We start from the raw sequence: 12892 nt of genomic DNA, 5'->3' as shown, positions 1-12892 counted from the left end.
GCTACGCGGGTCCTGCCTTCACCGAACCAGCGCCGCGGATCGGAACTGCGGGCCCTGCTCCCGCGGTTCCTGCAGAAAACTCCCGCCGACGGCCTGTCGCCGCTCCACGTGCGGGGCTCCTGGGCGGAGCTTACCAACCCCACCGGGAGCCGACCCCCGGGAAGGGCCAGACCCGGGCCCGGAGGGAGGTGCCCTGGACCACCCCGTCTCGGAGCCGCTCCGCGGGACGCGGCGCTCACCTGGCGCTCCGCTCCGCCTCCGCTCCCGCCCCTGCCGGCGCCTCCGGCCGCGACCCCGCTGGTTGCCCGGGTAACGCGGGACGCGCGGGCAGGTGCGCGGCGCGGCGGCTCCTCCTCCTCGGCTCCCGGGCGGCGCTGGCGGTCGTTTGGCCGGGAAAGCCCGGCTCCCGGCCGCGGGCCCAGCCAGTGAGGGGCGGGGGGCGTGGCGGAGGGAGGCGCGGGCCGTACTTAGGGCCTCGCCGCCCCGCGGCCCCGGCTTCTGCTCGCTCCCTCCCGCGCCTCCTGCCCGCCGCGGCCCGAGAGCAGCGGGCGGCCCCGGCCGCAGCATGGTGACCCCGTGCCCCGCCAGCCCCGCCGCCGGGGCGGGGAGAGGGGACAAGGACCGGTACCCGGGCGCCCCGGTGAAGAAGCTCGGGCGCCCGCGCCTTCGGAGGAAGCAGCCCCTGCGCCCACGCTCACCCCCCGGCGACTCGGGCGTCGGCGACCTGTCCGCGTCCCCCCGCTCCGGCTCCGACGGCGCAGGCAGCCCCGCGGCGCCCCGGGCGCGAGGCCTGGCCCCGCAGCCGGTGCAGCTGGACCTGCGGACCTTCCGCGACTACGGGCAGAGCTGCTACGCCTTCCGCAGGGCGCGCGAGAGTCACTTCCACGCGCGGGAGGCGCTGGCGCGGCAGCCGCAGGTGAGCGTCGGTGGAGCCCTCCGCGGGCCTGGCCCCCGCCAACCGGGTCCTCCCCCAGCCGGCCCCGCCCCGCCCCGCCCGTCCCAGGGAAGGGGCCGCAGTGACTGCGGAGCGCAGGGGCCGAGCCGGCTCCGGGCACCCGCTCGGTCTCCATCTGGGTGGCGGGCGCAGAGGGGCAGCGGAATGAAGACCGTGCGCAGGTGGGGTCGGCCGGCTCCGGCCCCGGCGAGCTGCTCGCCAATCCCGACGGAGCCGTTTCTTCAGCTGCGAGGCGGGGGCCGGGCCGCACGGAGTGCCGAGCGGCGGCGCGGCACCTGCTGCTCCCGGCACAGCGCCGGGCGGGTCCGGGCGCCCAGCCGACCCTTTTCGCAGCGGCTCCGCCCGCACCTCCCAGTTCACACGCATTTAGCTCGTTCCTCGTCCTCCTGGGGGACGGGAGCCCCCGGGCTCCTCGGCTCGGCCCCTCCCCAGCCCCTCTCCGCCCCAGCTCAGCCCCTGCCTCCCCTCCCGGCAGGTCACCGCGGAGTCGCGCTGCAAGCTGCTCAGCTGGCTGATCCCCGTGCACCGCCGTTTCGGCCTCTCCTTCGAGTCGCTGTGCCTGGCGGTGAACACCCTGGACCGCTTCCTCGCCACCACGCCGGTGGCTGCCGACTGCTTCCAGCTGCTCGGGGTCACGTCCCTGCTCATCGCTTGCAAACAGGTACCTGCCCGCGGGGTCTGGGGCCGCCCGGCTCTGGGCTCTCTCCGGCGCGCACGGCAGACGTCGGCGCACGGTACACCCCACGGCCCTGGCTCCGCCCCCCGCCCCGCCCCCCAGAGCTGGGCTGCGCGCGTCCCCGCGGCTCGTGCACTTGCAGCCCCTTCCGCTTCCTCGCCCGTCTCTCGGCGGGACGTGGTTAGAGAAGGCCTTGGGCGCACGGCCAGGTGACCCAGGTGGAAGTCACGGCCATCCCGCACAAGGGAGGGGCCCGGTTTCCCCCGGGTGGAGGCTGGGGTGCGGCGGGGGCTGAGCGGCCTGTGCTGCAGGTGGAGGTGCACCCGCCGCGCGTGGAGCAGCTCCTGGGCCTGTGCGGCGGCGCCTTCTCGCGGCAGCAGCTCTGCAACCTGGAGCGCATCGTGCTGCACAAGCTGGGCTTCAGCCTGGGCGCGCCCACCCTCAGCTTCTTCCTGGAGCACTTCACGCACGCGCGCGTGGACGCCGGCCAGGCCCCGGTCTCGCACGCGCTGGAGGCGCAGGCGCTGGCGCGCGCGGTGGCCGAGCTGAGCCTGGCCGACTACGCCTTCAGCGGCTACGCCCCCTCCCTGCTGGCCATCTGCTGCCTGGCGCTGGCCGACCGGCTGCTGGGGCTCCCGCGCCCCGTGGACCTGCGCCTGGGCGGGCACCCCGAGCCCGAGCTGCAGGACTGCCTGGCCCAGCTGCGGCTCCTGGTGGCCATCAACGGCGCGCCCCTGGCCCACGTGCTGCGCCTCCAGGCCTGCGACCGGAGCAGCCTGTCCCGGAGCCCCGGCTGGGAGTGAGGGCGCCTTGGCCGCCTGGCCGCCCTGGCGGGGCCGCGGCCTCTGCGGTGAGAGCGGGCGGCACTGGCCCACGGAGTGGGCGGCTGGAAACTGGGGGATCCTCATGGTTGTGTCTGGTTGTGTATTTATTTTACTGAGCGCCCGGGGGGCGCCTCTCCCCAATAAACAGGCTGTCTGGCTGACTGGCTCTGTCCGGGTTTGTCTGAATGTCCCTCTGACACGATCTGGTCCCGGAGGATGGCGAAGGCCGGGGCAACAGGCAGCAATCGCGGGTCCTCCCCCTCTAGCTCCATGCCGCTGGCATCTCTATCAGCGCCAGGTCAGCCTGGCGGGGGCTCGGTTGGTGGAGCGTCCCCCTTACACCAGGTGCTGGCCGGTTCCTGGCCGGGGCACATACCTGGGTTGCAGTCCCTTGTGAGGCAACCCCTGGCTGTTTCTCACGTCGATGTTCCTCCCTCCCTCCCTCCCGCTCCCAAAAATCAATAAGAACCCCACCAGGTCCCGGAGGTCCAGGTGACCTGGTTCCGGTTACAAGGTGAGTCAGTCACTTGTAGGCAGGGATCCTGTGACACCTCCCCCCCACCGCCAGCCCTTCTGTCCCAGAACGAGGATGGCTCACCCCGGAGGTGCGGAGGGTGTGGGGGGTGCGGCAGCCTGGAACCTGCAGCCGCCCCTGCTGCCTAGACGGAGAGGGGGTGGAAGCCTTGGGACTGGGTAGGCCTTCGGCACAGGGAGGGAGCGCTCCCCGCCCCTCACAGGGGCTGGAAATCGGGGCTTTGCAGGGCAGGGATGGCCACCACAACCCAGCCTGCTACCTGCAAGCACCCGGTCCCAGCCGGGCTTCTCTCACACCTGCTCCTCCAACGGGCATCGTGGTAACCATGGCTACCCTGGGTGCTTAGGGTCAGGCAGTGTGCTCAGCATGCCTCATTTCAGCCCAATCCTAGGAGGCCGCGGCTCTCCTTTTCAGAGAGGGACCCTGGCTGCGAGAGGTGAGGAGGAGGCAGGTGCTCCGCATCCAGGCCCCTCAGCCACCTGCTCAGCTCCCCACCACAGGCCTCTGCAAGGGGCGTGGCTGCACGCTTCTCTAACAGGCTGTTGAAAGCCACGTGGGATGGCTGTGAGGGCGTTAGTGCAATGGTTGGCAAACTGCAGCTGGAGAGCCACATGCGGCTGTTTGGCCCCTTGAGTGTGGCTCTTCCACAAAATACCACGGCCTGGCCGAGTCTATGTTGAAGAAGTGGCGTTAGAAGAAGTTTAAGTTTAAAAAATTTGGCTCTCAAAAGAAATTTCAATCGTTGTACTGTTGATATTTGGCTCTGTGGACTGATGAGTTTGCTGACCGCTGAGTTAGTGTAAAGCACCAATTAAACAAGTGGGGACTGGGGTCCATTGGCTGGGTGACCTTAAGCAAGTCTCGTCACTAGGTCTAAGTATCTTCTGTGAAAAGGGGGAACAGAAGCACTTACCTGCAGGCAGAGGTCGGAGGTCGGAGGTCGGCGTTCAATGAGAAGTCCCATGCAAATCCCCGGCAGGGGCCCAGCACACAGCAAGCCTCCTGGGAGGCTGGCAGCCTGCACAGTGAACGGAGGGGATCACACCGAGATAAAGCAGGTGCAGGAAAACGTTACCAACGGAGGTGAACACACTGCTGTTCGTGATACTGTTTATTCAGATTTTCTGTCTGGTTGAAGAAGAGATTCTATTGCATTAGAGGAAGTCTAAAGGCATGATCAATATGCACAAATAAAATGCAAACGAACTCAAAGCAGAGTCTCCTTGGACTTCTCTTCACTAGCCCCCCAAGCACTCCCCAGTCAGGCCCCTCACTCTGAGCCCTCAGCACCCCCTCCTCCTGATGAGGCCACTGCCAACCTCTGCAGGGTGGTCTCCTCCTTGGCTGGGGAAGGGGGCGTGGTGATCCCATGGTGACAGGAGAGGCTGGTCTGTGACGGTAAGAACCAGGTGGATAGCACCGTCCCAGGTTCAATTCTGGTCAAGGACATCTATCTTGGTTGCTGGCACATCCCCAGTAGGGGGTGTGCAGGAGGCAGCTGATTGATGTTTCTCTCTCATGGATGTTTCTAACTCTCCCTCTCCCTTCCTCTCTGTAAAACATCAATAAAATAATAAAAAAGCAGATGGATAAAATCCTATCATCTCCAAATTCCAAAGTGCCCGCCTCAGCCAGGCGGGAGGCAGGAGGCGGCGGGAACAGGCTCTTCGAGTGACCTGGGGAGGAGCCGTCTCACCAGCGTTGCTCCACGCAGCCAAGGTGTGTGTGTGTGTGAGATCTGGCTCAGAACCCTCCAGGCGGGACTCGTGTTGTCTGTCACCTCCTCCAGGTCCTGTGCCACACGTTTCCTTAGAGCAGCCGTCGCCATCCTTTCGGACCTCAAGGACCACCAGTGATCCACGGACCACGGCTTGGCGACCGCTGCTCTAGGATACAGTTCATGGACAACGCCCGTATTTTTCTGCCCCAATGTGGAACTCTGATGGAAAATGAGCCTGTTTTGGAAAATCCGTGATGGTCTCCATGTGTAGAGATCACCCCGAAACCTAGCTAAGAGCCCCCCTACTTGACAGACTTGGAAGTTGGAGCGAGGAGGGGAGCAGGGATGGGCTGGCAGTGGCGGGCTGCTCAGGAGACAGAGCCTGGACCAGGCTCCGGGAGGTTGAGGTGCAGCCGAAAGGCTCCTAAGGCAACAGCATCAATTCATCCAGCCACGACCGGTCACGTGACTCCGTCACAGCAACACGCCTGAAGTCAGCCTTGTTTCCCCTAAACTGGGCTTCATGCACCTGGTGGAGCCTGGTTCTGACCCCCAGGCACTGACCCCAAAGGCAGAGCTGGCCCCCTGTTATTGCTCTCCATCCCTGCTGGGGTCCTGTTATTGCTCTCCATCCCTGCTAGGGAATCCTGCTATTACTCTCCATCACTGCTGGGGTCCTGTTATTACTCTCCATCACTACTAGGGGGTCCTGTTATTGCTCTCCATCCCTGCTGGGGTCCTGTTATTACTCTCCATCCCTGCTAGAGGGTCCTGTTTATTAATCCAGGTAACAGGTGCAAATAAAGAGGATGGTTCACTGTGCCCCGCCAGCACGGCCAAGGGTGACCCTGAGTGGGGGCGGTGAAGGATTTAGGAAAGACAGAGGAGAGAAGAAAGCTGAGTCTGGGTGGGAGCTGCCCTCTATGATGGAGAGGACAGGGCCGCAGCCTGTGAGCTGTTTATTTTACAGCCTATGCCACGAGGCAAAGGAAGGGCGTGGTCAAGATGTTACAACATTCTCATGGGTTTCCATCCGACTCAACCACATGCCCCTGAACTCAGGCCCACATCACTCAGGCACGTGGGGCCACGCGGTCGGACCACAGGTTCAAGCTCACAACCACAGCTGTTGGCTGTAACTGTGCTGGGAGGGCTGCCCTCCACCTGGGCCTTGCACGGGGCCGTGAGAGGGCTGTGCCCTCTGGTCAGTCCGAGGCTCGAACCTGTCCAAACGCTGTGGCCGCGCTGCACGGTTCACTGTCAAGACCGCCGGGTATGAGTCACACCAAGGTGCCCGCCAGGAGGCCCCTCACCCGGGACCGGAGATGCGCCTGCGGGGCGGGGGACGGGGCAGGGGCTGCTGCGAGGGGCGTGTTCCTCCGTCTCCCACGAAGCCCTGCGGGCGGGGCCAGGCTGCGGGGCGCTGTCTCTGGAGACGCGTTCAGCTCCGGCTCGGGGCCGGGGGGCCGGGGGGGGGGCCGAGGGGGGAGAAAATGGGAAAAGAATCCTCGCGGTTCATCCCGCCGCCGAGCGGGAAGGCGGCGCCCGCGCCAGGAACCCGACCCTCCCGCTCCCTTTGGCGCGGCCCGGAGGCGGCGGCGCCAACACCCGCCAAAAGGGCGCTGGGCCCGGGGGAGCCGCTGCCGCGTCGGGTTTAGCGCCTCCGCCCGCGCGCAGATTGTCCGGGGCCGACGGCGCCACCTCCGGCGCGAGCGCCCCTCCCCCGGGGTCCTCCCTCCGCCCTCCCCGTCCCGCCCCGGCCCGCCCCGCACCGCCAGTCCCCGGCTCCACCGGCCGCGCGGGACCCTGCAGAGCCGCGGGCGCCGGCGGGAGGCGGGATGCAGGCGCGCGAGGGCGCCGCGGCGGGACGCCGGGCCTTCGGCAGCCTCTGCCCCAACCGGATGCGGGAGCTGCGCGGCCGGGGCCCCGGCAAGCCCGGGCGGCTGGAGGGGAAGGTGGGCGGGCGGGGTCCCCGGGCGGCTGGAGGGGAAGGTGGGCGGGCGGGGTCCCCGGGCGGCTGGAGGGGAAGGCGGGCGGGCGGGGTCCCCGGGCGGCTGGAGGGGAAGGCGGGCGGGCGGGGTCCCCGGGCGGCTGGAGGGGAAGGCGGGCGGGCGGGGTCCCCGGGCCCCGGGCGGCTGGAGGGGAAGGCGGGCGGGAGGGGTCCCCGGGCCCCGGGCGGCTGGAGGGGAAGGCGGGCGGGCGGGAGGGGTCCCCGGGCCCCGGGCGGCTGGAGGGGAAGGTGGGCGGGCGGGAGGGGTCCCCGGGCGGCTGGAGGGGAAGGTGGGCGGGCGGGAGGGGTCCCCGGGCCCCGGGCGGCTGGAGGGGAAGGCGGGCGGGCGGGAGGGGTCCCCGGGCCCCGGCGGCGTGGCCGGCCCGCGCTCACCGTCTCTGCCCGCCCAGCTCGTCCCCCCGCGGAAGTTCCTCCCCGGCGGCGGCGGCCCGGTGTCCGCGTGCGAGGACCCCCCGGGCGCCGAGCCCGCGGCGCTGCCAGGTGAGCCGTCGGCCGCCCCCGGGCTCCCCGCTGGCAGGTGGGCGCGCGGCCGGGAGGAGGGCGGCCCCCGGGCTCCTCGTCCCGCGGCTCACGGTCCGCCCGCGCCCCCGGCGCCCGTGCAGCCTTCGCCACCATCGACCTGCAGGACCTCGCCGACTGCTCGCTCCTCGGGCCCCACGCGCCGCCTGCCGGGGACCCGGCCGCCTCGCAGGTACCCCCGCCCTCGCGGGCCCCGCGCCCCCTCCGCGCGCCAACCCCAGGTTCGTCTCCGCACCGGCTCCTGCGTGCGGAGCGCAGGCCCGTCTGCCGGCGGGGAGGGGACGTGGGGCCGGAACCAGACCTCCCTCCCTCCCGGGGCGTCTCCACGGCCGGCGCGTTCTCAGAGCTGCCCTCGCTGCGGGCAGGGCTCCCCGGAGGGCAGGCTCCCCCGAGGGCAGGGCTCCTGCTCCAGACGGGCCTCCGGGCCTCCGGTCCTTCCTCCATCCTCCTCTGGAGCTTCGGCAGCGGAAGGGGTGCCGGCTCCCCGAGGGACCGGGCGGGGCGGGGAGCACAGTGGCTCGCTGGGCATCTGACACGGCTCCTCGGTTCCCGCGGTCCCCTCCGGCCTCCCCCTCACCATTCTCTTCCCGGGCATCGGAGGAGCCCGGCGGGAGGGGAGCTCTGGATGGAGACCGGAAGGGGGTTTACCTTAGGAGGAAGTGGGGGGAGGGAGGGCAAAGGACCCAGAGACTCTGCAGAGGTGGCCCTTGGGCGCTTCTGAAATGTTTCCTCCCCTATAAAGGCTCAGATACTTCCCTCGTGGGACCAGGAGGCGTTTGACTTGTTTCTTTTCCCCAAAACACCTGTCTTCTGTTTCCATCCCCCGGTGCTGCTCATCAGGGCTGGCCCTGCCCTGGCCCTGGCCAAGGCGGCAGCCTGCTCCTCTGGGATATGCAGGCCCGCAGGCCATGGCTGCATGCAGGGGAGGGTGCCAGGCCAGCTTCCTGGCATCGGGGCTGGGACGGCCCGCGGCAGGCCTCGCACAGGACTCTCTAGAAGACAGGACGGCCCACAGCTGGAGTAGGTGGAGGGGCAGAGCCTCCCAGGCCTCCTGGGTGCTCGTAGCCTTGGGACAGAGCCCAGGGCCTCGGCGCGGTTGGCCACCGAGAGCAGAGGTTGTCCAGGCAGAAGGTGAGCGCGGGCTCGCCCTGCGGAGGCCAGTGCCCTGTTCTGTTTAGATCCAGATGCTCCAACACGGAAGGAGTCCGGGCTCCTTTCAGGGGACACCCCCCCCCCCCAGCCACACACGCCCTCCCTCCAAGTGTTCGCTTTGCAGGTACAGGAGCCCAGCAGGCCCTCGCTGGACCTGTGCTTACATCTAGAACCTAACATTTGAGGGCATGCCCTGTGTCCGTCTGTGTGTGTGTGTGTGGGGGGAGGCTGTTGTACTTGGAGAAATGGCAGGTTTTTGTCTAATTGGGGAGCTAAGATTCAGAATTTGAGAGCAGAGCGCACACCCATGGCCCAAGCGGCCCAGCACTTTCCTGGGGAAGACGGAGCTGATGCAAAGGGCGGACCCGGGGAAGGTCCCCTCACGTTCCCAGGCTCCTCCGGCTGGGGGCGCTGGAGGTCTGCAAGCTCTCCCTGCGGGAGCCTGGCTCTGGCGCCGTCCTCAGAGTCGGGGTGGGAGTCAGTTCCTCTTCTCACAAATGCCCCAATGGCGTCACGAAGGGCTTTAGGGAGAGACCACGCCTGAGTCAAGGAACCTGTCAATCAACCACAGTGCGGTGGGGCACACGGGCGTCCACACCCCGCCCGGACACTGCTCCCCGCCTGCCCGCACCGGGCCCGGGCTGCCCCGAAAGGCGCCGAGGCTGGAGGCGCAGGGAAGGAGGACCCGGGGCGCCGGCCTCCCCCGCGAGCCGCAGAGCTGGTGGCGGCAACTCGGCTCTCAGCGCCGCCCCTCTGCGCCGCGGAGCCGCACTTCCGGGCTCTTCCCTGCGTTCCCCACGTCACGCGAGGAGTTTTATCAAGTCAGATGCTCGGGAATAAGGGGACGGGAGGTGCCTGGCCGCCTGGCCCTCCCGGCCCGCGCCCCGCGCACAGCAGGAGCCGGGGGAGCGCAGGCCCAGGGCTGGAGGTGCAGCGCCTCTGGGGAGTCAGCTCCGACTTTTCAGGAAAAGAGCGCAGCGGGGCTCCGCGCCGTCTCTGGCCCCACGTCCCAGCGTCCCCTCCCCCTCCTTCATGGGGCGGGTGGTCTGGCTGCGACCGAGCCTCGGCGGGACACGTGGCCTCGAGTCACTGCCCTGTGAGACCCCCGAGCTGCCGGCTGCGGGCAGGAAAGGCGTTCCCACCGCGGCCCCGGGACTGGAGCGCGGTCCGGGGTGAATCGGCGCCGCAGCTCCCAGGGCGCAGGGAGCGCGCAGGCCGCTGATTGGCTGGCGGCCGGCCAATGAGGGGCGCGCGGGCCGGGGCGGGGCCACTGCGCTGAGCGCAGAGGGACCGAGCGGGACTCAGACGCCCGCGGTGCGCGCCCTGCTGGCCCCTCGCGGCCCGTCCCCGCTCCCGCCATGGCGGCGCACGCCTGCTGGGCCCCGCGCCTCGGGTGCGGCTTTGGTTTTCAGGGGGGAGGCGAGGGCGGGCAGACTCCCGCCGCGCCGGGGGGACAGCGTCGGTGTGGGCCGCGCGCCGCGGCTGCCTGCGCGCCACTGACTCGCGCCCCCGCTTTACCCCAGAGCCATGGCCCGCAGACGGCGGCGGGCTGGGACCCGCAGGACTTCAGGGCGACGGTGGAGGAGCTCCTCGCAGGCAAGTGACGTCTCGGGCAGTTCGATGAGGTGGGGGGTTCCGAAGGCGGTGACCCCAGCGCCTGTCCAGGCGGGGCGGCAGCGCACACAGGGCCAGGCTCCTGGACGCTAGGGGACCCCAGCCTTGCCACGGAGATGACTCGCGGGGTCCATAGCTCTCAGCTTTCGCGTGTGGGTTCTGGGAGGGGGCCCTGCTCCGCGATGTGCCCAGGACGGGGGAGGGACGGGGGTGCGCAGAGCTGCGGAGTGTGTGACCGGGTAAGACCTGGCCCCGTGGCCTCGGTGAGACCCGCTCAGGAAGCAGACGGTGAGCCGCTGCCCTTGTGCCCCGGGGTCAGGGGGGAAGGATGCGGAGCGCGTCGCTTTGCCCTGCGCCCGGCGGCTCCCGTCCGGCACTGGCTGGGCCGGGTCAGGCTGCGCGCCCAGCCCCCGCTCTCCCGCAGACCCGTCCCCCTGGCTGTCGCCTCCCCTGGCCGGCGGAGACTTCCCCTGCTCTCCGGGCGACTCACTGCCCTTCGGGCCCTGCCTCTCGCCTCCGCCGGACCCGCGGGCCCTGCCGCCGCCGCCGGAGCAGTACTGGAGGGAGGTGGCCGACCAGAACCAGCGGGCGCTGGGGGACGCGCTGGTGGAGAACAGCCAAGTAGGGGCCCGGGCCGGCGGCCACAATCCTGGGGGCGGGCGGGGGGCGGGCTCCGGAGAGGGCAGGTGTCGGGACTCGGAACCGGGACCCAGGGGGCTCCCGGGGCTCCCGCTCCGTTTCCAGCCCCACCGGATGGGAACAGTCTCGCCCGCCCGGCTCTCCTGGGGCCGCGGCATTCAGGAGGCTCTTCGGGGGCCGGGATTAGCTTCCCGTTCAGTTCCCCTCGACGTGACAGTCCTGCCCTTTGAGCCGCACACTCCCCTGGCCCCGCCGGGCAGGTGCGGAAGGAGTGCCGGCAGCCGCCCGCGCCCAGGGCGGCGGAGATGCGTGCGGGCTGAGAGCGCATTCTGTTCAATAAAGTCACGGAGAGCTCAGCTTCTGCCGGTGTGAAGCCCCGGGGCCCCCGTTCCTGTTCCTGCGGGGACGTCAGGGTCTGGGTTGGACTCGCGCAGCGCGGCCGGCGGCTGCCCTCACCCGGCTCCTCCCGCAGCTGCACGCGACGCTGACCCAGAAGCAGGAGGAGATCGCGTCGCTCCGGGAGCGCAACGTGCGGCTGAAGGAACTCGCCAGTCGGACCCGGCACCTGGCGTCGGTGCTGGACGTAAGCGGCGTGAGCGGGCGCTGCGGGCAGTCGGAAATGGCCTGTGCACCCCGCCCCGCTTCCTGCGTCCGGCCCGGCGGGTGGGGGCGGAGGGCCCGTGGGGAGCCCGCTGAGTCCCCGGCGGGGGCCCAGGTGCGCCCAGTGCCGTGCGCCCCGCGCGGTCCCCCAGCTGTGACCGGCCCCTCCGTCTTCCGTAGAAGCTGATGATCACGCAGGCCCCGGAGGGCGAGGCGGCCGAGCCCTGCCTGCCCAAGGCCGCGGCCAAGAGGAGCCTGGAGGAGCTGCTGGGCGCCGCGGGCCCGGACTGCGCGCACGTGGACGCCATCCTGCGGGACCTGGCCGAGCGCTGCGAGGAAGTTCTGCGCAGCCGCGACCCCAAGCGCCTCCGCCTGCAGCCGGAGCCCGCGAGCCAGGCCTCCCGCCCGGGGCACCTGCACGGCGCCTTCCGGGGGCTGCGCACGGACTGCAGCCAGCGCGCGCCGGACCTGAGCCGCGGGGAGCTGGACGAGGGCGGCTCCTTCTGCACCCCGATCCGCAGCCACGGCACCATCCGCACCCTCTCTTTCCCCCAGGGCAACGCCTTCACCATCCGGACGGCCAGCGGGGGTTACAAATTCCGCTGGGTCCCCAGCTGAACCGCATTTCCCAGGAGCGAGGCTCCCGCCTGGTGGCTGCCGAGTTCTGGCGCCGAAGCGCTAGCCCCGCCCCTTTCGCCGCGAGCCGCGCGCCCGGATGTGCGCCTGTCAACACGCGCGCCCGGAGCAGCCTCAGCGGGTCTCCGTGCGCCTTTAGAGCCGGGGGCTTCGGCCACGTGGCCGTTTTCTAAGGAGGAGGCGCCCCGGCTTCCCGAGGGAGAGGGAGGCTCCGAGGCGAGGTCATTTCAGCAGGAAGCACTCGGAGGCGTGCAGGCCGGGCCGCTCCCGCCGTGAGCTCGGCTCCAGGCCTGGGGGGACTCCGCTGCCGGAGTGAAAGGAGGAGCCCGGCCCCCACTTGCCTGCGAGGGCCACAGAGCTGCCGCCAGAGCAGGCCGGCGGGCAGGCGCGCCCACGTTCGGTTGTGACGCCCGCCGCCCGCCGTGTAAGGCTGTGACATTTGTGGTGAATGTTTATGGTGATTTTATGCACAGCTTTGTCTGAACAGAAGAGCCACGGAAAGCTTTAAGAAACAGAAGCTGTTTTAAGAATATGCATAGCCCACGTGAAAGTTCGTATTTTCGGTCAGAAACCAAGTGTGGAAATCTCTGCAGAAGTAAAACTGTGTGAACCCCCTGGGGAGAGGGGGCGCTCCGTCCCCTGACGCAGGCCTTGCTGTGACCTTAGACGCACATGCTAGTGAGCCCTTCCCCGGACCTCTCGCTGCCCTTGGTGTGGCTTCCTTTCCTTCTCTGTTGTGAGATGATGTGCGTAGCCCTGTAACCCAGTTCTTAACGTGGGGGTGCTTGTGTTGGGGCTCAGCCTGGGGCGTTCCCAGCTCTGTTACCCCCCCCCCCTATGCAGAGGGGGGCTGCCCGCTGGGCACAGGGCTCAGGTGATGGGTGCTGGGCAGGGCAGAACCGGCTCCTCCAGTTCGCCCCGCGTGCTGTTATCTGTATTTAGCCATTCAGAAGGAGAAAGTGATAAAAGAGACCACATTTCCTCATGTTTTGTCTAACAAATGAACTTAAA

General features: G+C 69.2%; 2 protein-coding genes across 2 annotated transcripts; both read left to right on the top strand.

Annotated features, from left to right (window-relative positions):
* Positions 1-519: 519 nt before the first annotated feature.
* On the top strand, positions 520-2486 carry CCNO (cyclin O). The gene is made up of 3 exons (XM_079798622.1): positions 520-916; positions 1431-1616; positions 1943-2486. Exons 1-3 carry the CDS (start codon positions 566-568, stop codon positions 2432-2434), a joined length of 1029 nt encoding a protein of 342 aa, XP_079654748.1. The 5' UTR covers positions 520-565; the 3' UTR covers positions 2435-2486.
* Positions 2487-6548: 4062 nt separating this feature from the next.
* MCIDAS (multiciliate differentiation and DNA synthesis associated cell cycle protein) lies at positions 6549-11863 on the top strand (the record flags this gene model as incomplete). Its single annotated transcript, XM_079798264.1, has 7 exons — positions 6549-6665; positions 7111-7201; positions 7324-7412; positions 9916-9988; positions 10431-10627; positions 11118-11228; positions 11426-11863. The coding sequence occupies 7 exons, from the start codon at positions 6549-6551 to the stop codon at positions 11861-11863; spliced, it is 1116 nt and encodes a 371-aa protein (XP_079654390.1).
* Positions 11864-12892: the final 1029 nt, after the last annotated feature.

The sequence above is a fragment of the Cnephaeus nilssonii genome (assembly GCF_951640355.1).
Source record: "Cnephaeus nilssonii genome assembly, chromosome: 2".
Lineage (NCBI taxonomy): Eukaryota > Metazoa > Chordata > Mammalia > Chiroptera > Vespertilionidae > Cnephaeus > Cnephaeus nilssonii.
Note: the sequence above shows the minus strand (reverse complement) of the source record. Positions and strands in the feature narration are given on the sequence as shown.